The 22,643-nt window shown below is 39.7% G+C and overlaps 3 protein-coding genes across 18 annotated transcripts in view; 2 read left to right on the plus strand and 1 right to left on the minus strand.

Annotated features, from left to right (window-relative positions):
• Positions 1–740: 740 nt before the first annotated feature.
• On the minus strand, positions 741–22,264 carry sh2d7 (SH2 domain containing 7). 11 transcript variants are annotated; one of them, XM_088295648.1, is made up of 8 exons: positions 22,137–22,264; positions 21,494–21,710; positions 6,415–6,590; positions 5,235–5,324; positions 4,666–4,831; positions 3,377–3,619; positions 1,231–1,893; positions 741–1,155 (listed from the first exon to the last, which is right to left on the minus strand). In XM_088295648.1, exons 3-8 carry the CDS (start codon positions 6,564–6,566, stop codon positions 1,111–1,113), a joined length of 1,359 nt encoding a protein of 452 aa, XP_088151774.1. In that variant the 5' UTR covers positions 6,567–6,590; positions 21,494–21,710; positions 22,137–22,264; the 3' UTR covers positions 741–1,110. The 11 variants fall into 11 exon arrangements, with proteins under 11 accessions (XP_088151774.1, XP_088151775.1, XP_088151780.1 ...); XM_088295649.1 differs by having other exon boundaries at positions 22,133–22,235; XM_088295654.1 differs by lacking the exon at positions 6,415–6,590 and adding an exon at positions 19,919–20,019 and having other exon boundaries at positions 4,666–4,766; positions 21,496–21,710; positions 22,029–22,199.
• On the plus strand, positions 8,824–15,887 carry dapk2a (death-associated protein kinase 2a). Its single transcript, XM_088296493.1, has 8 exons — positions 8,824–9,045; positions 10,928–11,149; positions 12,495–12,633; positions 14,290–14,419; positions 14,509–14,584; positions 14,805–14,957; positions 15,047–15,092; positions 15,234–15,887. Exons 1-8 carry the CDS (start codon positions 8,921–8,923, stop codon positions 15,885–15,887), a joined length of 1,545 nt encoding a protein of 514 aa, XP_088152619.1. The 5' UTR covers positions 8,824–8,920.
• The window catches only part of herc1 (HECT and RLD domain containing E3 ubiquitin protein ligase family member 1), a 69,440-nt gene continuing 68,213 nt past the window's right edge, over positions 21,417–22,643 (plus strand). For 5 of the 6 annotated variants that reach the window (XM_088295635.1, XM_088295636.1, XM_088295637.1 and 2 more), the window contains exon 1: positions 21,417–21,753. The gene's annotated coding sequence lies outside the window, so the exon portion shown is untranslated. The remainder of the gene's footprint in view (positions 21,754–22,643) is intronic. The other variant, XM_088295640.1, reaches the window with a different exon arrangement.

The raw sequence follows: 22,643 nt of genomic DNA on the forward strand, positions 1-22,643 counted from the left end.
CGTATGTACACTGAAAATCATTTGTATGTTTTGTTGAAGATTTTTTGTGTCACCATAAAGTTGGTTGATGGGACTTTTTTTGTAAACTCAACAGCGATGCTTTCAGATTATTCCAACTCAAACGAATGATATTTTGTGATGATCAGCAACATTTCTGACATGGCTCAAATCTTTGAAAAATTACTTCAATAAATATTTACAGTGAACTTTGAGTTAAAAAGCATAATATATTTATAAAACTGTAACATGAAGATAGTTCAATCCATTATTAATGTATATTACATTTGAATATCGTTGCTGACAATTATTTCAGTTTTTTATTTTTATTTTTATTTTTACCTTAAAGGGATTTCCGCGTTGCAGACATCCAATTATGGTGGGAAAAAAAGAAACATTTGGACCCGTATTTTTCCAGGAGAGCTGTTAGATAATCTAGTTGTTATTAAAATTGTATTTATAGCAAATGATATGATACAGAAACACAGCACGTTAAATACAGCATGTATAACATTCCAGCAGTGGAAATCTTTAATGGTATATACAGCGTCTGTATTTATACAGACAACCTTGACTGATGTCTTCTCAACACAGAAGTGCCTCTTTGTTGTATTTGTGAACTAGACACTTCTCATCCCCACTTGCGTAAGAATCTTCCCAGATCTATTTTCCGTCACACTTTTTCACGAGACATGGGAATCCCATGAAACCGCTTCACAAACTGTCCTAACACACTTGTGAGAGGCAATGAATCGACCAACAGAAGTTCAATTTTATTCACTGAAATTGAAATGCAATGCCTCATTTGGCAGGACAGGAAACAAATTGTTTGTGGGATAAATACATTGTTCTGTTATTAAAATTAAAAAGGTTCAATGAAGACTCTAAGTAGCTTGTCGGTGTGAATGTAAATGGTTATCACCATGTATTTGTCAATTCTGCAACAGACTGAGACAGGCGATCATTCCAGGGTAGACCCCAACATTCAAAAGAAGTCAGCCCTAAGAAGTATAGATGTTTGCGTGGACATTATTAGTCGTATTAGTTTCATGCTATCTTGCGATTGCTTTGTTTAAATCCGTATTTTCACTCCAGATGTCCTTCATGCCACATTTATTTCTTCATATAATCAGGGAGAAATTTCTTCCATTTGATATTCTGGAAACAAATAACATTCCAAAAATGTAATGATGTCTTTCACATCAACATTTCAACTTTTCATATCTGACTCACATTTCTTCCCCATGTAGATTTGGGCATCTTGGTCTTGATGTCATCAAGCGGCTCATAAGTATTTCCCTGGTTATCAGTGGACTTGCCGGGGACCTGCTCATAGGTGGTGTCAGGATAAGAAAGATTTACTGGCTTCTGTTGAATCTCTGCGTACATGGTGGCTCTCAGAGCGGCTGAACTCCATTCAGGCATTTCAGAGGTCTGATACAACGGGTTGGACTTAAACAAATCCAGATCATCCCTCGGCTCCTCTGACCACAGGTTGTTCAGTCTCAAAGTCTCTGATGGGTCATGAAGCGAATATGTGTGGCATGTGACCCTCTTGCCAGGAGCATGCGATTGAGATGCTGAGACTGTGAATGACTGACTGTTAAACTGGTATGAGGACGTCTCCTCTTGCTGATCTGGTTTGCTTTTGTTTAGAATTCGCACCGACTTGCTTCTGCCACCTACAGGCGTCTGCTGAGAGTGAGCCACATGGTCACCAGAATAGCTTGTGTCAGGGTTGAATTGTGAAGTCAGACTGGTTATTAAAGCAGGGTTTTCTACAAGTCTTTCTGCTCGGTTTGTGCCCTTATGGGTATTGGCTGGCGGTAACGTATCAGAAAATGATCCACTAAGGGAGAATGCCAGTGGAACACCTCTTTTTGGAACAGCAGGATTCTGTAAGAAATCATATCAAATTAAACATACTGTGACTGCAATCAAAAATGTTATTTTTGTGAGCATTTTAGAGTCTATGGGCTCTCTTTTGTGATCAGCGTAAATCTTGCGCAGTGCATGGTGGAGCTCTGAGCAGAGGCTGGTTGGACCCACTTTTGGTAATTTCTGTGAGTGGGAGCGCTGTGTCGCTGTGGGAGGGGTCACAGCCATCTTCAATCGTGGCCAATTAAAGTGGCTCCTGTCATTTCCATAAAGGCCTCTACACACCAATCTGCCGTCGGTCGTCAGAAAGTCGGCACACTCAGTCTATTTAGTGTAGCGCGCAATGTCGTTATGTCAGAACCGTTGCTGGGACGTCTGGGGGCATTCTCGGCCCATTCAACATGTAGAATCGGGTCGGGCTATCAGGACAAATGATCACTGTGATTGGCTGTCTGCGAACAAATCAGTGCACTGGACAAGTACGGGAAGTGACGAAAGCTGACAAACTTGAAATTTGAAGCTATTCCTCAAGAACTAAATGAACTTTGCTGATGTGTTTTTTTATATCTCCTCGATGGACATAACGGTTGGCTTAACACAAGCGCGTGAAGACAAATTAATCAAGCTCATCAAAGAAATAGAGCCGTTATTGGACATCACCATGAAAGGCTATGCAGTGACTGTCGTCGCCGACCGCACGGAGGAATACTAGTTCTCACGCATGCGCAGAAGGTTCGGAGTACTCTGCATCTCCGTCAGCTTTTGCGGTGTGTTCTTCGGTCATTTTCTGGTTGGATGTGCCAACTTCTTGGCCACGATGGCTGACATTGGATTGGTGTGTAGAGGCCTTTACTTGAGTGGTGAAATGGAGAAAGCTTGTGGGCACTTGAAGACTGCCCCCCCCCCACACTTCATTGACTGCCTCGACCATTCAATCAAGTGCCCCATAGCCGTGTCGCCCAGTGGGATGATGTACAAAATATAATACAATGATTGAGAGGGTTTGATAATTATGAATAAATATGTCACATCAGAAACATGGTCTGAGCAGGTGTAAGGTTTAGATTGACTTTCTGCCACCAAATTGTCACTCAACCAGGCGCATATCCAAGCCACTCGTTCTGGTGCACTGGCCTGCCCACACTGAAAAAAAATGCCGTGTTGAATTTACTCAATTTTATTTGGTCAAGCGGTTGCACGAAAGATAGATCCAGATACATTTTTAGTCGACCACAGAGCTACTTAGGAAATGTAACTGGATCCAGATGAATTTAAAATTTGAGTAAATTCAACAAAAACTTTATTCAGTGCAACTTGGTAGAGACCGGTCTGCCAAATTGGTAAACACATGCGGCCAGCCTTGCGCTCATATAAAAATCAGGATTCACCAGCATTTAAGCCACTGTCCTGATGCGCTTTCTACAAAACAGAGCCTTACATGTTATGGCTCAGTCAAATAGATCTCAGGAGGAAATGGTTGTCAGGTGTGCCTGTTTCATACCTGAGCGAGGGACATGGAGTCTACAGACAGGGTTGCAGTCAATTTCTTGTTTCTGGATTTCGGTGGCAATGCAGGAGGCTGAACTGTAGTACACACACCACCAGTTTGTTCCTGGATCCTTTGATTGTTTCCAGCACTGCTCTTCTTATTCGGTTCCCAGAGGCCTCGCAGAGCATGGACACTTACACCTGGTTCCACTTTGCTGTTGTAATTCACCACATCATACAGTTCACCCGTGTTTGCCTGTAAACAACAACGCCTGTTACTGCCTCTTGATGACTACTAAAAGCACATTTGCATCATAAACCAAAAAAGATGAAACAGACACTGAACTGATATTAGTGCCAGTTTTAACAAATATTTAGGGCCCTATTTTGGTTCAGAGTGCAAGTCTAGTGCAAATCGCAGTCGAACTATGCGCATAGGTTGAGTTTTCTTTTGTTTTCGTATTTTATTATATTTTGCATTGGTAGAATTTCACATGTGTGCTGTTGAGGGCAGGAAATAGTCTTTTTCTAGCCAATCCTCGTGGACACCTCCAGTGTGACGGCCACAGTCCACATATATTCCCGGGTTGAATTTTGGTTCCTGATGATGATTATAATTAGTCCAAAAAATTGAGTTCTACAATGATGATTGTCCTTAAATGGTGTCATATTTATGAATGAAATTCCATGACATCTTCTACCACACACATCCACATGGTGCCAAATTTGTCTGGAACAAATACATGAAAATTGCATGAGAACATTTTTGCTGCGAGTTAGATCTGATTTTTGCAAGTCTAAAAATTCGTCTACATTTTGTTACCAAATTGGTAGATACACTAAGGAGCGAGGTAGAAACTCCCAGTGAGGTTTGGCGTCTCTACCAAATTCACAAACGTACTGAACTAGATCCTTACCCCAGCACGAAAATGACAATATGCCCGTTTTTACACCGAGCGCAGACCAATTTGATACCAAATCCACGAGGGAGTTGGGGATGAGGCAACGCCGATTGGTGCAACAGACTAGACAAATTAGAATATGAAGTTACGCCTGTTTTTATGCCAAGCACATGGGCGCTAGTTGCCCAAATTAATGTTGTCATGTCTTCATATCTGAAATGTCTTTCCTATGATTTCATTATTTCAACAAAATCCTGCAGTGGGATTATTACCAACTGCAAAGTTTCAGCTGACAAACCTAATAGATGATTTTAAGGCCCTGTAAGGAAACTTCATTCTACTTGTAGAGCAGTATTCACTCACATTCCAGAGGACTGAACGTTAGTCTCAAAGAGCTCACCTCATAACAGCTGGCCGTCAGGTACTCTCCAAATGGCTGGATAGGGCTGACTTTGTAATGCTCGATCAGCTCTGTGATGCGGGCGTAGGTGTGACAGTCACCTGATATGAAAAAAAGTCCCTCTTGGTTTGGAGTTATAACAAAATGGCGGCACCTGTCAAGGCCCCTGTAGAGAAAATGCACAACTCATTGTTTTTGATCAAATAATCGCAAGGATTCTCGCTAGGATTCGTAATTTCTCTGACTGGAAAAATAAATGACATCAAAAGAATGTTGAATGTCTCAGTGAAAGCTTTTATGATGCAAAAGTTGGACCAACTCCATAGAACTTAGCACAGGTGGTAAAATGAGCTGTCTCAAATGTCAAAGTGAAGTATCTTCGCAACAACTGAATTGAAAACCACATTTTTTTCTGCCATCCTCTAATTTTATGAAATAAAACAGAGAGTTGTAGTGGTCTAATTGCATCGATTTGTACTGTATATTACACCTATAGGCTAAGGCAAAAATCATAAAATTCTCTCTATATGTTGCTGTGCTTAACAGAACATTTAACTTCTACTTCTTACTTGTAGGAAAGAATGTAGCCGATGGCTTTATCACTGAGGCGGATGAGAAAAGAGCCCAGAGCTTTATCTCCCAAGAGATCCTCTGCATGCCTGTGACGGGGAGGCATACAACAAACATCACAAGCAACAGAGTTGAGTAATATTTCAATTGAGTTAACAATTACACGGCAGCACTGCGACGCTCCCAGCTTACCCACAATTGTCAAGAGACATTTATTGGAAGCCTTGGAGAGTTTTTTTTCTCTTTCTTTTTTAGTTCTGCTACTTATGAAAAATGAAGATGGTTTTTGATGTAACTTGATAGTCGGCATCATTAAAAGGCTTGATTCAGTAAGATTTTCAATATGCTCCATGGCCAAAATGTATTTCCTTTCATTAATATCATGGTGAATAAAATACATGGGGATGCTGAGATCATACACTCTTTTGGAATGTTTTCACATAAAATGAGGGGTTGGTGGATCATCCATTGGTTCCTCTGAAAGACTGTGTTTACATCTCCACCCAAAGTCTGTGAATGTGAGAATCAATTTATATTCTCGAGTTTAACTCCTTGGTATTTGTTTATGTGCAGTAAATATCATCAGAGAAAAATAGAGTACCTGAATTGATTCAGATGTCATGTAGCAAGTGTTAGCCCATTATATGATAATTATAAGATGGAACAATATTGGTTTTAATTATAAAACAGAAGAATCACTATGGAAACAAAATGAAATGGAGAAACACATAATGTACTTCAGTTCTTTCACATAGCCAAATTAATATTCAATAAAGTCACAGGTCGACCAGCAATGAAGTGAATTTGTTAACCCAAGTGAACACGCTAATACGAAATTGCATGTGACTATAAATGGGGGAAGAGGTCAAGTAAATACAGGTTACTCATAGAATAGAACTCAGGTAATCGTACAAAGTACTATATCAAAACGTGTACATTACTTGTTATCAGTTATGAGATAAGACCTCATAAGAGAAGTAAATTGAGATGTGGGATATTTCCGTTGTGATGACGTTGATATTTACAGAGTCAACATTCTATTTTGTTCAAGTAACATGTCTGCTTATCCAGACAAATAATGGGGAAGAATGCACTCTTGGTTCATCATGACAGGGAGGAATTGGAACACTGCAATCTATTTCATGTTTTGAAAGGTAATCGTCGAGTCTTGTTTCTTACTTTCTTCCAGTGAAACCTTGAAACCAGTTTGGAAAGTTTCCGTCTTGCAGAATACTCTGTACCTGTGTCCCAATAAACCACCGAAGCACAAGCTCCTTCAGGCCTCCTTCACATGAGTCCAGATGTAGATCAACATATGACTTTGTCTCCATCCCCTTCCACGTTTGTCATGAAACCTACACACAGAGCACTAGTCCTGAATAAATGTTCCCTGCTTGTATCAACTCTCAAAAGGAAAGGACAGGTTCTCATTTGACTATAAAACAACTCTCTTATGCGAACAACGGTATTGTTTGACTTTATCAAGACTTTATCACCCGGCTTCCTTTCCCTGGTTATCTGTGTTCCGTGTGTGTGGTGCATGCAAGGTGGGCAGCCAGTACAGCACTTTACAAAGTGAGGAGAAAAACTGAAAACTCATTACAATAAATCATTACAACATTAGAATATTTTGCAAGTATCACAATACAGTGGAAATATATTGCAAGATACACAATATTTACGTAACTTAATTAGGTTAAATTAACATACAACTTAAATGTAGCCATAATGAAATCACTGAATGCCGATGAATATTTTTATTTCTCCAGGTAATTTCATTCTCAGACCACTGAATCAATTGCATCGGGTTCAGGTTGTTCGAGAAGACATTTCGGCACTCATCCGAGCAGGCTTCATCCGTTCAAGCAAGCAACAAAACCATTCAATGTATTTATATTTTCAAAGGAAATTGAATTTTCTTAGGGGGGCATCTTATCCCTCTATCCATGAGCCAGCAACCCTGTCACTTATGCCAAGCCTCAAGATGAGCCCAAGTTGCACAATGAAAAAATGGGAAAAAAATTGAATGTGCATGCTTCTGGAAAATTTGGAGTGCTCCTCTCCAAGCATAAAAAAGAAGCAGTTCTAAAACAATGTCAAACCTTGAACACCGCTTTTAGCCATGAATGACAGTAGATAGACAGTTATGCCGGGGAATTGATTTCTCGAGGGACTTTGAGCAACAAGCATGAATCAGGGGTCTTCACTGAGGTGTCATTTGATGATTTCATAGATAATGTTGGCAGGAACTAATGCATGCAGGACTAAAGAATTGCCACTGGAGGGCGGTAAAGTGCCTTTTTGTGCATAGTTCTGCATAAATTGTCATTGCATAGCAGATTCTAGACCAGGGCTCGCCAACATTTTACAAACAGAAATCTAATTCGTGGCGACTGATTACACGCTTCTGAAATAACAAATGTGCTCAAAATACCTTGAATAATGTTATTTTATGCTATTACTGATAATGAATGAATGTTGTGAAGACACTGATCATGATAATAAATATCAACATTCAACACTTTATTTCTACATTTTCAAATGATCACCCCACGATCTTCATACATCATTTTGGGGAGGTCTTCAAGCACCGCACCGCGTCCTTTTTTTTTTTTTTTTTAACTGTGTTTAATTTTTAAACAAGATAAATATTGCATAACCATACCATGTTTAGTTGATGGGTTTAAAGGGAAGAATACAGCGCTCACCGATTGTCTCAAAAAGTTTTTTTTCCACGCATTCCTGCCCACCTCGCCTTGATTGACTGCCTTCCAGTGAGATACTCTACAGTCCTGGTGGCAGTACTGGCTTAAACCAGGTTATGTCGAACATTTCTTAACTTCCACACTTAATAGCATAGTATAAAAAATATACACGGTATGTAGAGGTGCTGTCTTATCAAAATGTCTTCCCCCAGAAATGGCCAGTGTTACGATATTTTTGTTACTATAAATTGAATCTTTTTGTGTTTTGCTGCAGCTCAACATTTAAATAACATTTAGCAGAATTGCTAGTTTGGTCACTGACTTTCCCCCCAAAAATGTTATGCATCTCTTTTGTAAAATGAACAAGGTAGCTGGGACTGGATATTTTGTGGTATTTTATTCCTTTTTTTGAAAACGGTAAGACATTGTTCTAACATCGACGATTTACAGCAATCCAGAATTTTATAGTGTTTCTGTAAACTGATTGATTTAAATGTTATTTTACATGCTATGGATGAATATTCATCAGTAGTTTACAATTATTGCGAAAAAGAGTAAGACACTCTTGGGAATTAAATTTACAGAAATTTGTTACAGTGGATGACGAGAATATAAATTCTAAATTAAAATCTAAATACAAATGTAATATAAATATAAAATATACATTAAAATTAAGAATATAAATTAGTCTATGCCTAATAGACAATTACATTACCATTCATGAAAGGAGTACAGCAAAGGTTTTCCAGCAATATACGAATATGCAACTTGCATGTGTCTGTAATGGGAGCACACCAGGTGTCAGGGGAGATCGAGAGCCCCCCACAGAGGACACGGAGTTCACAATTGACACTATATTTAACTCTGCAAGACATTTTCCTACTCACCACTGTCTTGTTTATGTTTGAGTTGTGCATGGAAAAACAGACAGCCACAGCCAGAGAACGAAGTTCTTGCATATTTTGAACAAGAGGCCGTGCATGTGTTCACAAGGATCACACAGTGCTTTTGAACAACAGGGAGGACTTGGATATTTTTATAACATGGATATTTTCAAGCAACAGAAAGTTGAAGATTTCTATGAAATCGGGGAAGAGTTGGGAAGGTACTGTGCCAACTGTTTTGCATGGGTAAACCTGATTGGAATTATTGTTGTTGAGATTACTCCTAATGAATAATACGTGATGGTTACTGTGGACATAGAAATAGATTTATTCTGATATTTTGTTGCATTAGAGATAGTTAGATTGGCTTTTGCTTAATCTGAACAAGTGTTCTGGCAGTACAAATCAACAATTTAGCCTTGCATTGCGTTTTTTCCCCCTCATCTTGTACACATATAGAAAATCAGAAATTCAATATTCATGATGCCAAACATTAAAATAAAAGCAGGAGCCTAAATTAGACACATGTAACCGATCTTAAAGCTGAGCCGAGGACCACGTGTACAATGAATGCTGTGTATTTTTTACCTCATTGGAATTTGTTTGACATACGAACTGTTTTATACTTGCGCATCAAATCTTCCTCCTAAAACATTAGTGCAACATGCTAATTGGCTTGGTTCGGGTTCACTATATTGTCAGGTCACAGGAGACAACTGTGTGACATGTCAAGCTGCTTTTTAAAGAGGTGTTCTATCTTTAGATGCACACTATGTCTGCTGTCAGACCGGCTGCAGATTGGGAAGTAGGGCGTTCACTTGCAACCACTCATTTCAACCAAAGAAATTTAGTACATGTCGTGGATACTAATCAACGATGGCAAAACCAGTCCGTACTTACTGTCGGAACATTAATTCAGTCGTTGAGCAAGAATTAATTGGGGGAAATCAATTCACTCATTTTCAACTGCTTATCCAGCAACCCTTGCTGATTTTGGGTGTAAAGTGGATGACACTTTGCTCTAAATTTCCCAAACACCAGCCTGTGCCATGGGTGGGTTGAGTGAGGAAGGCATAAAACCTGTGCAAGAGGCATTTGAAGGGAAGAGGCAAAAGTCACAAAAAAATAATCTGACAATCTAATTTCTCCCCAGGAATTAAGTGTCCCACTGTCATTCACCCAATGATGAATATGGAATTTCTGCAGTGCCGTCATGACATATAAATCAGGCCATAGTGGATCCATTGACACAGAATATTCCACACAACAAAAGTCTGACTTACCTCCAATCCAACTGATTGCCTGAATTATGACAGAAAACTATGAAAGAGCAAAATGTGCCCATAAAATATTGATGCTCCAACAAAAAGACTTCTTAGAACTTGGACATAACCTCCTTCAAAGTTGGGTAACCGCTTCCTGTTTATTATTCCAGCTCTCTTCTATACCTATCTTCGACTGGGAAAGTTTGTTTTAACAGAAAACATTTTTTTGAATAACATTTTGAAAACTAACATGCGTAATGTAGTATTATGTTCTGAAATAACTATAATATATATATATATATATATATATATATATATATATATATGTAATAAATAACGAGGATACTGTAGTAGCTTTGACACACTTCTAGTTTCACTTACTTTAAATTGGCTAAAATTGCCTAAAAATTACTGACAAAGTGGAGACAGTCCATTAGGATCGTTTATGAAAAATATATGAATTTGACCGTATTTGGGTATACAAGGTTTCCGCCAGACAGCAATGATACATTAAAAAGAACTAAAATGAATTCTCAAACTTGGAAATAGCAGCCAAACTAAAACATAAAATTGCTCAGTGCGAGTAGTTTTTTTTGCTGTTCAAATTTTAAAGGCAGAATTTCTGGGACACAAGCCTAACCTCAATGACCTTGGTATGCTCAGACGTCGGCATGGAAGCAAGGCACTAACTTGAAGAAAAGATGTCCACCAGTCAGTGTGTCGCTAATGGCATGTTTTCACCAAAATGGCTTCAGTAAAGTCACATTTCAGCTAATGCATACACAAATCAATTCATTAAAATATATAATAAATCTTTCTTCTACTTCTTGTGTCTTAGTGGACAGTTTGCCATTGTGAAGCAATGCAGAGAGAAGAATACAGGGCGGGAATTTGCTGCTAAATTCATCAAAAAGCGTCAAAGTATCGCAAGCTCTCGGGGAGTTCGGCTGGAGGAGATACAACGCGAAGTGGAGATTCTCCAACAGATTCAGCACCCAAATATTGTCACTCTTCATGACATCTACGAGAACCGCACTGATGTGGTTCTCATTCTGGAATTGTGAGTGATTTATGACAATAATCATCCAATATTGTGAGTATGCGTGTGCAAGTGCACTAGACATTGGTAGGACGTATTGAGAGGTCGGAACGAATTACAGAACACCGTAGACGAAAACTCAATTTCCAGGTAACGTGGCTGCCCGCCGTCAAGACAAAGATACAGTGTATGAAGTAGTCATATTTTGTGTTTTACATCAACACTGAACCGAGGGAACCATATTTACAATTTCATGTCATTCTCACTCCTCCAAGTGAAGGACGTATTTTGACAACTTTTGACCCCACTGACCAAAACACTCAGAACCAACGTCAACTCCCCCATGTTCTTGCCCCCTGAACATGCTTGATGAGCTTCCTTGGCTGTCCGAACTTGTTTCTCCATAATGGACGTCAAATGGCACTTTCCACCACTTCCGTCCAACAGTTCAGTAAGCGTCGCCCCGACTGACTGACGGTTGAGACTTTGTGATTTTCCATGTTTTTAATGAAGCTTTAAAAAGCAAGTGTGACTATATAAGAGGAATATGATTAATATGCAGTGACTAGAAAGTGCAAAACAAACTAACAAATTGTGAAACACTTTTACATTGCATTAAACAAATTGCCACATCTGACCTGTCACATGCGTGGTGGTTTCATGGACGAGAACCTGAAATTCGAGCTAATTGGAAGTGTCACCATAACAAATACACAGCAAATTATCTGTGCAGTCTTCTTAGATGAAGAAATCAGTTTAGTCATCCTTCAGTCATTTTCTATACCACTTACCATGTTAAAAGATCACAGAGAAGCTAGAGCTAACTGCCTTAGGAGGAATGTGGACTTCACCCTGGCCTGAACTGTCCACCAAGATTGGGAAATTATGATTAGAGTACTCAGTTCAGCTTCATTAAACAATAATGTGAACCATTTTCCACAATACTAACGCTACAAATGGAAAGAATTCAGAAATTCTTTATTCTAATTGTATGTGCTTGAGCAATGTTCATTAATTATCAACACAAATAGAAATTTCAGACTTATCGGTTATCTCACACATCAAACACAGCCACTGTTGTTCCACTTACTACTTGTGCATTGTGAATTGACAGAGCATTTCTTTGCTCTTAATGTCACGTCACATTAGTTGCAAGTGCTACATTCCTGATCGACAAAACAATGTTTCACAACCACGCTGTACAGTATATCAACTAAAATGATTTTTGGATAGTTCCTCTCAGACTCCATAGAGGGGCTTCTTGTTGGATAATCTGCATTAAGTGGCTATAAGTCATTTGTCCAGTAATTCTTTATACGAAATAAATAAATAAACATCAGCTAAATGCTAACCGTCTGTATTCCAGGGTCTCTGGAGGTGAGCTTTTTGACTTCTTGGCCCAGAAAGAGTCTCTAAGTGAGGATGAGGCAACCCAGTTCATCAAGCAAATTCTTGAGGGGGTGCACTACCTCCACTCCAGAAAAATAGCCCACTTTGATCTCAAGGTATGACCTGAAAAGTGTAACCTGCTGCATAGAGCACCATGGTTTTATTGTGTTTTCATGCTTATCATGCACGTTGGCTTTGGCTCAGTTAGTAGAGCGGGTTGTACAGTGACCCAAGGTTCGGGTGTTTGAATCTTTGCTACTGTTCTTGCTCGTGACACCGGCAAGACCAACATGTTGCTGTTGCCCTGCTAGTAGCTAATCACACCTGTAAATCCAGCATAAAAACACAAGAAAATCATGCTGGTCAATGATGGGGTTTTTTCAGCAGGGTACCATACACGTTTATACAATGTAAATTTCATATCGTACATTTTACCGTCAGGTCTATTGATGAATTTTCAGCAATTAGGCAAGTTCAATAGAATAGTCTGGAACACAATTGTCTCTTGGGTTTCTTTATTTTTTAAGCTTCAAACGGACACAAGTCTTGCAGAACTGCATTCTAGTCTGTGCGAGAATGTGAAGGAAAATAGGCATTTTACGCAGGTGGGGGTAAGATCTTACTAGTTCACAAATAAAACAAAGAGGTACTTCTGTGTTGAGAAGATATCAGTCAAGGTCGTCTTGTTCTGGCTTCACAGAGAATGCTCATATGCAACAAGTGAGAGGTTCTTTGTTTAAAAGCAGAGGCCACAATAAACAACTATGTTATGCTTATGGGTGCCACTCTAAATGGAGTAAAGGTTACATTTGGCAGAGAGTAAAATATTCACAGTAAATTTCGCTCAAAGTATTTTAGTATGAACGAGACAATTTGCCGATCTGTCTATGCGGCTGGCATCAAATTATAATGATCATTCCGCGGACTCTGGACCTTAAACTCTGCAAAGTGATAATGTGTCTTGCAAATTTGACAAAAAATGTGGTTAACATCCCTGCCAAGTTTCAAGGGAAAAAAAATCAACAAGTACCCAGTAAAATTAGAAAATGATTTTTCACAGTCACCATTTCACCGCCTCAAAATAAAGTTACATTTTGGAGTACAATTGCCTCCCACGGCCACTAGAGCAGAGTAAATCCTCAGAATGGATCTCTATCTCTTCACACACTATCAGAGGTGCTCATAGTGCTGCCACTGATTTTGGAATCCATGAAAAGGAATCGAACTGCAAACAACCAAAAACAAAATAGCCAATTGCCTTTTATGATTTATTGTAATTTGAGCATTACCATCTCTAGAAGAATCAATAAGCTTTTGCTCACATGAACCACGAACCCACCTTGCCTATGAAAGAACTGGGTGGCATATTGTCGAACCGCCATTCACACGTTCTGATAACGTGAAAATATATGGAGGCAAGTATGTATATGACATGATCTTTCATTATCCACAGAACAGTTTAAAAAAGAAATGATGCTTTTAAATCGTTTCATAACAGCTCGTCTTGCGTAAGAGCATTTGATTTTGTTAGTCCGGTGGTGGTTACAGTCAATGTAGAGCGAACATTTGTTGAGCAGAGGTTAACACTCATGCCTTTGTCGTTGTTGGTCAATGCCCGTCACTCGTGGTTGACCATCATTGCAGCGCCTTTAGTAAACGTTTGCATGTACGCTAGTTCCCCACAATGTAAAGCATAGTTATTTCGTACTGCGCCGCTGTTTTATGTTAACTGTAATCAAGAGTTTTTACATTTGTCATTTGTTTGTCCACAGCCTGAAAACATAATGCTGCTTGATAAGAATGTTCCATTGCCAAGAATTAAACTCATTGATTTTGGTCTTGCACACAAAATTGAAGCTGGCGTGGAGTTCAAAAACATCTTTGGAACACCTGAGTTTGTTGGTAAGACTGATTATGTGCTCATTAGTCTTAAGCAGAATGCTGTATTCTGCTACTTTTACTATAACTGTATCATTTTCTTTTTTTAAAAGCACCTGAGATTGTCAACTATGAGCCGTTGGGTTTGGAAGCAGACATGTGGAGCATTGGAGTCATAACCTACATCCTGCAAGTGAACCGTGATAAACAGTATACAGTCGACCCCCGCGTACTCGTGGTTTGGCAACCATGGATTTGCATTTTCACAGATTTTTTTGTTCTCACTATTCGCGGGCCGGCTCGGTTTCTTTCACCCTGCGATTAGCGGCCGTCGACTGTACCGTAACTCTCTTCACACATTGGCTCAAACAGAAAAACAAACTGAAGATGTCTTCATATTATATTCCAGAATAAGCGGTGCTTCCCCTTTCCTCGGGGAGACTAAACAGGACACATTGAAGAACATTTCGGACGTAAACTATGAGTTTGATGAGGAGTTCTTCTGCAACACCAGTGAACTAGCCAAAAATTTCATCAGTCACTTGCTGGAGAGGGACAAAAAGTAAGAGCTCGGTTAATGATGTTCTCGACAGTCTATTGAAACTGAAAATGCAATGCTTTTAGAAAGCTGTATTTTAATTTTCATTACAGGAAAAGACTGACAATTCAAGAAGCTCTTAATCACTCCTGGATCAAGGTAATGTGAAATGCTCATTTTAGAAGTGTCAGTAAAGTGCAGACACTCTTTGACTCTAATTTGACCAAAATTTTACTTGGAAATGGTATATTTTACGAGGGTCTAATTAAACATGTACTATCTGTTCATTGAACCCTTAAGTCTACTGAACACAAGGAGGAAAATAAAGGCCAAGAGCTGCAGAAACGAGAGCGGCGTCAGCTCAAGACCAAGCGTCTGAGGGAGTACACCATTAAGTCCCACTCAAGCATGCCTCCTAACAACACCTACGTAAACTTTGAGCGCTTTGCCCAGGTGGTGGAGGACATTGATCAAATGGAACGCTCGTTCATGAGCTTGGCAGCATCCCACGATTCTCTGCAAGAAGATATTGATGCTATGGTGTCCATATACAACGAGAAAGAAGCCTGGTACAAGGAAGAGAGTGAAGGAGTGCGCCACGAGCTCTCGCAAATCCGCTACGAGTTTCGTAAGGTAGAGTCCTTAAAGAGAAGTCTGCAAGACGAAATTCAATCTTTCAGTTCCAGCCTCAGTGGGATCGGCAGCCGCTATCAGGAAAGACAGAACCACTTTGATGCGCTCAACCAAGAACTCAGTAATGAGCTGACATGGCTGCAGGAGGTGCTGGGTTCATTTCCCGCCGATGGGGGTGGAGCTTACCCCAACGGCAACTTCACCACTGTCTTCAATAATGAGGTAAATGAAGCCCTGAAAGAATTGCTGAACCGCTCCTGCGGAGAAGAGTTGCTGTCTGGGATCAATCTGGACTTAAATGAAGCGGGCCAACAAAGATAGAGGAGCAGTATTTTGCGTTTCTCTATGAATGTACAATAAATGTCAAATGTATGATGTATTCTGTAATTGCTGAGCTGGCAAACTGGATAAGATTGCTTCCCTCCAAAAGAACTCTTTCAAATAATGGAAGAAAATGAATCTCTGTCCCTAATCTCCATTACATTTTGGTTTCTGTTGTTCAAACTTGCTTTTGCTCCACTTATTTATTGGCTGTCCCTCAATCTGGTTTGACACAAATATGAAAAACATTCATAATGACAGTGGCGATACTGTATGTTCCTATCTTAAAATGGCAACCTGTGTAAAGCTGGCTAACGATATAAATTCCCAGAGATATCAAATATTCTGCTGAGATATCCAGTTTGGATTGACACTGTGAGATGATTTAATTATTAGATGTTTTTTTTGTTGCTTGCAATACTACTATAAGGAAAGGCGGTTTTATTTATATAGCACATTTATTTCATACATAAGGCAACACACTTTGATTCACATAAAGTTATATCAACTGCAAGCATTTACAACATTCAGGAACAAAGCAAAGAAAAAAGTACCTTATTACATTTGTGTGCAGCATAATAGCTAAATGCAGCTTCACCATGTTACTTTTGGCTCTACTAAATGATCCAAATCTGCAGATCTAAGAGCCCTACGGGGGTTATATTCAATCTGAATTTCTTTGTGTTCAGGAAGTTGCTGAATTTTGAAATCTATCCATCCATCCATCCACTTTTCAAACCACTTATCCTCACTAGACTCACAGGCATGCTATTCTCCTGCTAAATTAGGATCCAGTATCGATTGTAATCTCTTCATTCTGATCAGAAACGATGTGGCACGGAGCAGGGAAAAACGTATGGCATTAGATTTATGTGACAATTACGCAAGGTTAATGTCAAATACCGTGTACAAAAATTAGTTTTGTGTGCACGTAATGTGAAATACTGCATACAAAAGCATATTTTGTACAAAAATGTGTTTCGCGTGTTCAAGACCCTCCACGCGTATGCACAAAATAGGTTTTAGGTTTATGGCTTCTCTCCTCTACACGTACTAAACAGATTTCTCGCTTGCGAAGCAGGAGTGACAATTGTGGCACAATTAACCAATCAGGAGTCGGATATTAGGGCTAACTCTGATTGGCTGTCAGCTGTCTCGTTAGCTGAAAGAAGTTTAGGCAATGCACGGAAGTAAGCACCCTTACAAAATCTATCCACAATGGTAAGGATGACTGTTGCCTCCCGAAGGAAGGCCGGTGGCGAAATCCTCTATGTGCGACGAGGGACATCCAGGTACTGGGAGTGGACACAATAGGCCATAGCTGGGCTTGGTGGAATTCTTACTCCGTGCAAACACGCTACAAGCAGAAACGCAAGCTCTTGTGTCCTCCTCCATGGAGGGCCACCTGAAGTATTGACGGAGAAATGTCAATGTTCTGCAAATTCCGGGGTGATGTCATCGGCGAGGGGTGTCCCCAGTCAAGCACCTGGGAACGGACAGAGCGGGGCACAAACAAGCAATTCTTGGGGCCCCCCATCAGGGACAGGGTGTCCTTGCTGGGCTCATCATACCGCAGACTCAATCTCCCAAGTAAGGTTGGAGACAAGATGGGTTTAGGGTGTCACGTTTCAGTTGTATTGTAGGAGGACCCAAATGCAGCAAAGCCAGGCACAGGGTGGTTTTAACAAAAGTGTTCTAAACAAAAAGGCAAATAAGGCACAGGGAAAAACTAAATTATTAAAAGTACAAAATAACAGGGATCAACAAATCACAAGCACTAGCCTGATCTTGACAAGCCACTATAGTCAGCCCGGCAACTGACATGGTCAATGACCGCACAAGTACTGAAAGGAAACAGGGAACTAAATACAAGCAAATTAACGAGACAACGAGGAACACCTGGAGAAGACAATGGGTTAGAGGGCGTCGAGTGGTCAACACTAAGGAGTAGGAAGACAAGCACAGGTGGCTACATTAGCTTTAACGAGAGACATCGAAAGGAAAAACATAAAACTAAATACCAAAATCTAAATCGACTAACACAGACCATGCCATACGGTTCAATTCATCGCACACAGGAATGAATTGACAAGACAGGGCATCAGGTTTAATGTTTTGTAGTGATGGGTAGATGAGGCATCCTGTATCGTTTCGACACAGTGACACAATGTATTGACACTGTGTTGACACTGTGTTGCTGAATACTAACACCTGGTGGACTTGCAGGAAACATTTGACAGGGTCATCTGACACTGATCTGTCAAACTAATTTTATCCAATTCCATTGATTAGCGACGTGATGTGTTTTTAAATATCCTATTTCGTATTACTTTCCATCGCACTAATTATTCTCTTATTTATATATTTAACTGAATTGTTGTATTGCACTGGAGAGGGGAGCTCTCTAATCTCGTTGCACACTTGAGTACAATGACAAAGGGATTTCTGATTCTGATTAGGCATTTGCTTTCACATTATTTTTACATACACGCAATTTCATCAAAAAAATCTTTGATATTCGAGACGCAGTTGATAAATTAAGTGAACATCTGTCTGAATGCCCAAGTAAAAGTGTTGTGAATGACAATGGACTCATTGTAGTTAAAGATTTTTATTTAAAAAAAATAGTTTCTCCAGCGTTTTGTTATTCAGTCTATTTCTTTTTTTTGAGGCAATTTCCCCCACCTTTGAGAAGATCCTCTCACAAGGCACTGAAGAGGCCGGTGTGCACAACGCCTGTGTGGCTAATATAAATAGGTGAGGGAACGTTGCCTCCATGGACTTCCAGTATAAGAGCGGGTCTTCCGTACGTGCAACGTATCCTGCTGACATATAGCGCTGCACCTCTGAGTGCGCATCAACAGTGACGTCTTCCATCTTGCGGATATTTAACGCAAAGTAACGCGCCAATAACTCGATGCTTGTTTTGAGCGTCCATCCTGTTGACAGATGCGCTTCCTTATGAACACAGTTTGGCGCGCGACCGCTGTGTCGACACGATTCTGGTAGTGGTCACGTGACTTTCTCAACGCGGTACGCGCACCGACACGGGGTTTGCCCTGGAAGCTCGGGCGCGCATCGACGCCTCAGTGTCGCTGGACCCATCACTAATGTTTTGGAATCATGAGCGATAAGGAAAGCACAAAACGATTAAAGAACAGTGCCTACCTTGCCTGCCTGGAGTTCAGACATATGGCTGAGCAGTTGTATACTCCAAAATCCAATGGTCTGTCCAAACGATGAACGGATGGTTCGCTCCCTCTAACAAGTGTCGCCACTCCTCCAGGGCCTGAGTTCCTTGTCCCCAATGCTGTAGTTGCATTCAGCAGGGGGAAGCCTGAGTGAAAAGAAAGGGCATGGGAGCACCTTTTCGTCGTTGGATCACTGTGATAAAACAGCTTGCCGCACACGATGCTCATGTTGTGATTGGGAACTAGAAAATATCAGGATGGCATCCAGATACACAAAAACACACACCAATCATGTTCCGTAAGACGTCATTGACCAGAGCCCGGAAGACTGCAGGTGCATTGGTAAGACAAAATGGCATGACAAGGTACTCATCGTGGCCACGGTGAATATTGAAAGCAGTCTTCCTCCTTAATGTGGAGCAGGTGGTACACCCGACGTAGGTCCAATTTGGTGAAGATGGTTGCACCATGGAGTGGGGCGAAAGCAGAGTCTATGAGATGCAATGGATACGTTTCTGACAGTAATGCTGTTAAGTCCTCTGTAGTCCACACATGGATGCAGGGGCTTGTCCTTCTCAAAATAATGCACTCAAAATAGCCAAATGACTATTTTCAGCAACGCTCTGAAAGGATTCGAAACGGTTGCAATGAGCCAGTGCGCGCTCATAGATAATTTTCTAACGCGCCCAAGTAATTGAAATTCTCACTCCGCCCCTCCCTGCCCTCATAAACACAAACGAGTTACAGCTGCAGCATAAACACGGAAAGAGAAATTGTAAACAGAATGGCTACTTGTGAACTCAGAAAAAAAATAACTTAAATATAGAAATGAACAAATACCTCGGGGGCAGAAGAGGTGCTAGGCAAATTTCTGACAGGTCTATGGCCTCCCCAAGCCCCAATGTAGCAAAGTACATTCTCTCAGTCATGTTGTTTGCTTGCTAGGGTGTGAAAATAATTGAATTAATTCGGGCAGCATGGTATTGGAAAAACATGCAATATACAATGTGGATGTATGTTGACTATATATCGATTTATTGTGGTATTTAACGTGTACCTAAAGAAAGGACAGTTTTATTATCTAATGGAAAATAAAAACATTTTTCACTCGGCAAAATAAGTAAGCCCAGTATACTCTTTGCTGATTAATCATAATTGCCCTGGATTAATGTCCAACTATTTGGTGTCCATGTGCAATTTAAGTTTGCATCCGACTAGGCGAATTCAGATAAAAGCATGCAATTTCCTCAGAAAATTATTGCATGTCTTTGCGATACGCGTATTGCATAGGCCGTTATCGCTGCATCATATTTTTTTTTTTTAGATATTGTGCAGCGCTATAATTAAATGATTAAACTCTAAGAAGCAAACATTCTATTTTACAAACAATCTTACATAAATGTGTTTAGATATGACTCCTGAGCATTCCTGGCTCAGGATATATATATATATCTATATATATATATACATATACATCTATATATATATATATATATACATATACATATATATGTATATATATATATATATACATATACATATATATATATACATATACATATATATATATATATATACATATACATATATATATATATATATCTATATATATATATATATACATATACATATATATATATATATATATACATATACATATACATATATATATACATATACATATACATATATATATATATATATACATATACATATACATATACATATATATATATATATACATATACATATACATATATATATATATATACACATATACATATACATATACATATACATATATATATATATATATATATATATATATATATATACATATACATATACATATATATATATATATATATATATATATATGTATATGGGCTACTTTCTAATCTCTACATTGTGAGCTGGTCTTTTTTTTTTGCGATGGAGGGATTTTATTTGTATTGTATTTAAAAAAAAATTTAAATAATAATTAAAGTAAATAGCACAGCAAGGGAACCACAGACACGGCCCACCAGGCATTTGCCTGCCTTGCAGATAGCCAGTCCAACCCTGGTTGTGGGAGAAAGCTGGAGTAAACTCAGGAAGTTCCAAGTGTTTTCTGTAGCTATATTTAAATAAATGAATATTGAAGAGTATACCTGTATATTGCATAAAGTAGGATTAGAAAACAATACTACTGTACTACAATTTGTAGAAAATGTTGTGCTGTGATATGCAATTTTTACTTTTGCTCGTATTTGCTCTATTATTGTGAAAGAAACATTGTCATATCGTCTTAAAATCCTCTTATCAGGATGAGTGCATGATGCATCCACAGCAAACAGGCATGTTGGAGAGCCATCAGTCACAGCCTCAGGCCAAACTGATAGATCGAGGCAGGGTGAAACGGGGAGTCGTACTCACACGCGTCCACGTCACAGTGTTGGGTTGGGGCTCGATTGTGAGGCTGAGCGGTCGACTACTCCACGCACTCACTCACTGCAGTGGACGGGACGGAAGAGGCGGTTGTAAGGCATGGACATGCATGCACGGCCCTGTCTGTGTGCTTGAAGCGTCTTTAAATCCTGCGGAGATTGTTTGAGCTCTTCATGTTGACACGATGAAGCCGTTTCACATTCTCCTGTAAACACAACAATAGAGGAGGCCTTTGACAGTTGTTGGTGGTAAGCGAGCATGTTATCCCTGCTAACTATAAAGCGTAGCCAGCAAGCTAACCTGCTATGAGACCGCAGAAAGCCAAACTAATATGGTGTCAGATGGATTATTTATTACTAACATGGACTTTTGTTTTATACAGCCTGACTCAATGCACAACTTGTTATTTACGAGATCCTCGTCATACCTGCACATAAGGGTGGTAGCTACCTTTCTGATCGCTGGGGCGTTTTTTGCCCCGCTAGCTCAGTGACGTAAGGAAACTTAGCATATGTTAGCTTACGTAAACATTGGCATTTCGTTGACAGTCGTCTTCCTCCGTCACTTTGTCGTCATAAGTAGCGAGTTGACATTCCTCGCGTAATGACATACATGTGTTGGTAGTACCTACGTGTCCTGTGTTTATGCTGTCCGTGGTTTATGAAGCTGTTTGTCATAAACAATACCCTGCCAAGCATAATGCAACAAGCAAGTCAGCACACCCTTTCTGAAAACCAATTTTTTGGCGGGGGGGAGCACTTGCAGGAGTGTGACGTATTTGATAACGTTGCGCATGAGTTTACAACATTGGAACCACATTTAGTGCTAGCAATAGCATGCATGGCCCAATAGTACGGTTAAGATGACCCAGTGGCTTGTTGGCTGCTAACCGCTTATATAAATCACCCAAAGCGCCAAAACTGCTGCAAAACGGTGGCATTGTCTCTAACCTTGTCATCACAAGGAGTCTCTCAAAGCCACTCAATTTTCCTTGACAGTATTTTGAGTATATTCCCAAAAGGTAAATATTAAGTTGACTGCATTGTTTTCTGTATCATCCGTGTGATCAGGCTTCTACAGGGCCAAAAATAATACCCTAAGAATTGAGAAGGAAATGTAAAGAATGGAAGGGTGATAA

The sequence above is a fragment of the Idiotropiscis lumnitzeri genome, chromosome 5 (genome assembly GCF_059441095.1).
Source record: "Idiotropiscis lumnitzeri isolate Australia: NSW breed Sydney's pygmy pipehorse chromosome 5, RoL_Ilum_1.0, whole genome shotgun sequence".
NCBI lineage: Eukaryota > Metazoa > Chordata > Actinopteri > Syngnathiformes > Syngnathidae > Idiotropiscis > Idiotropiscis lumnitzeri.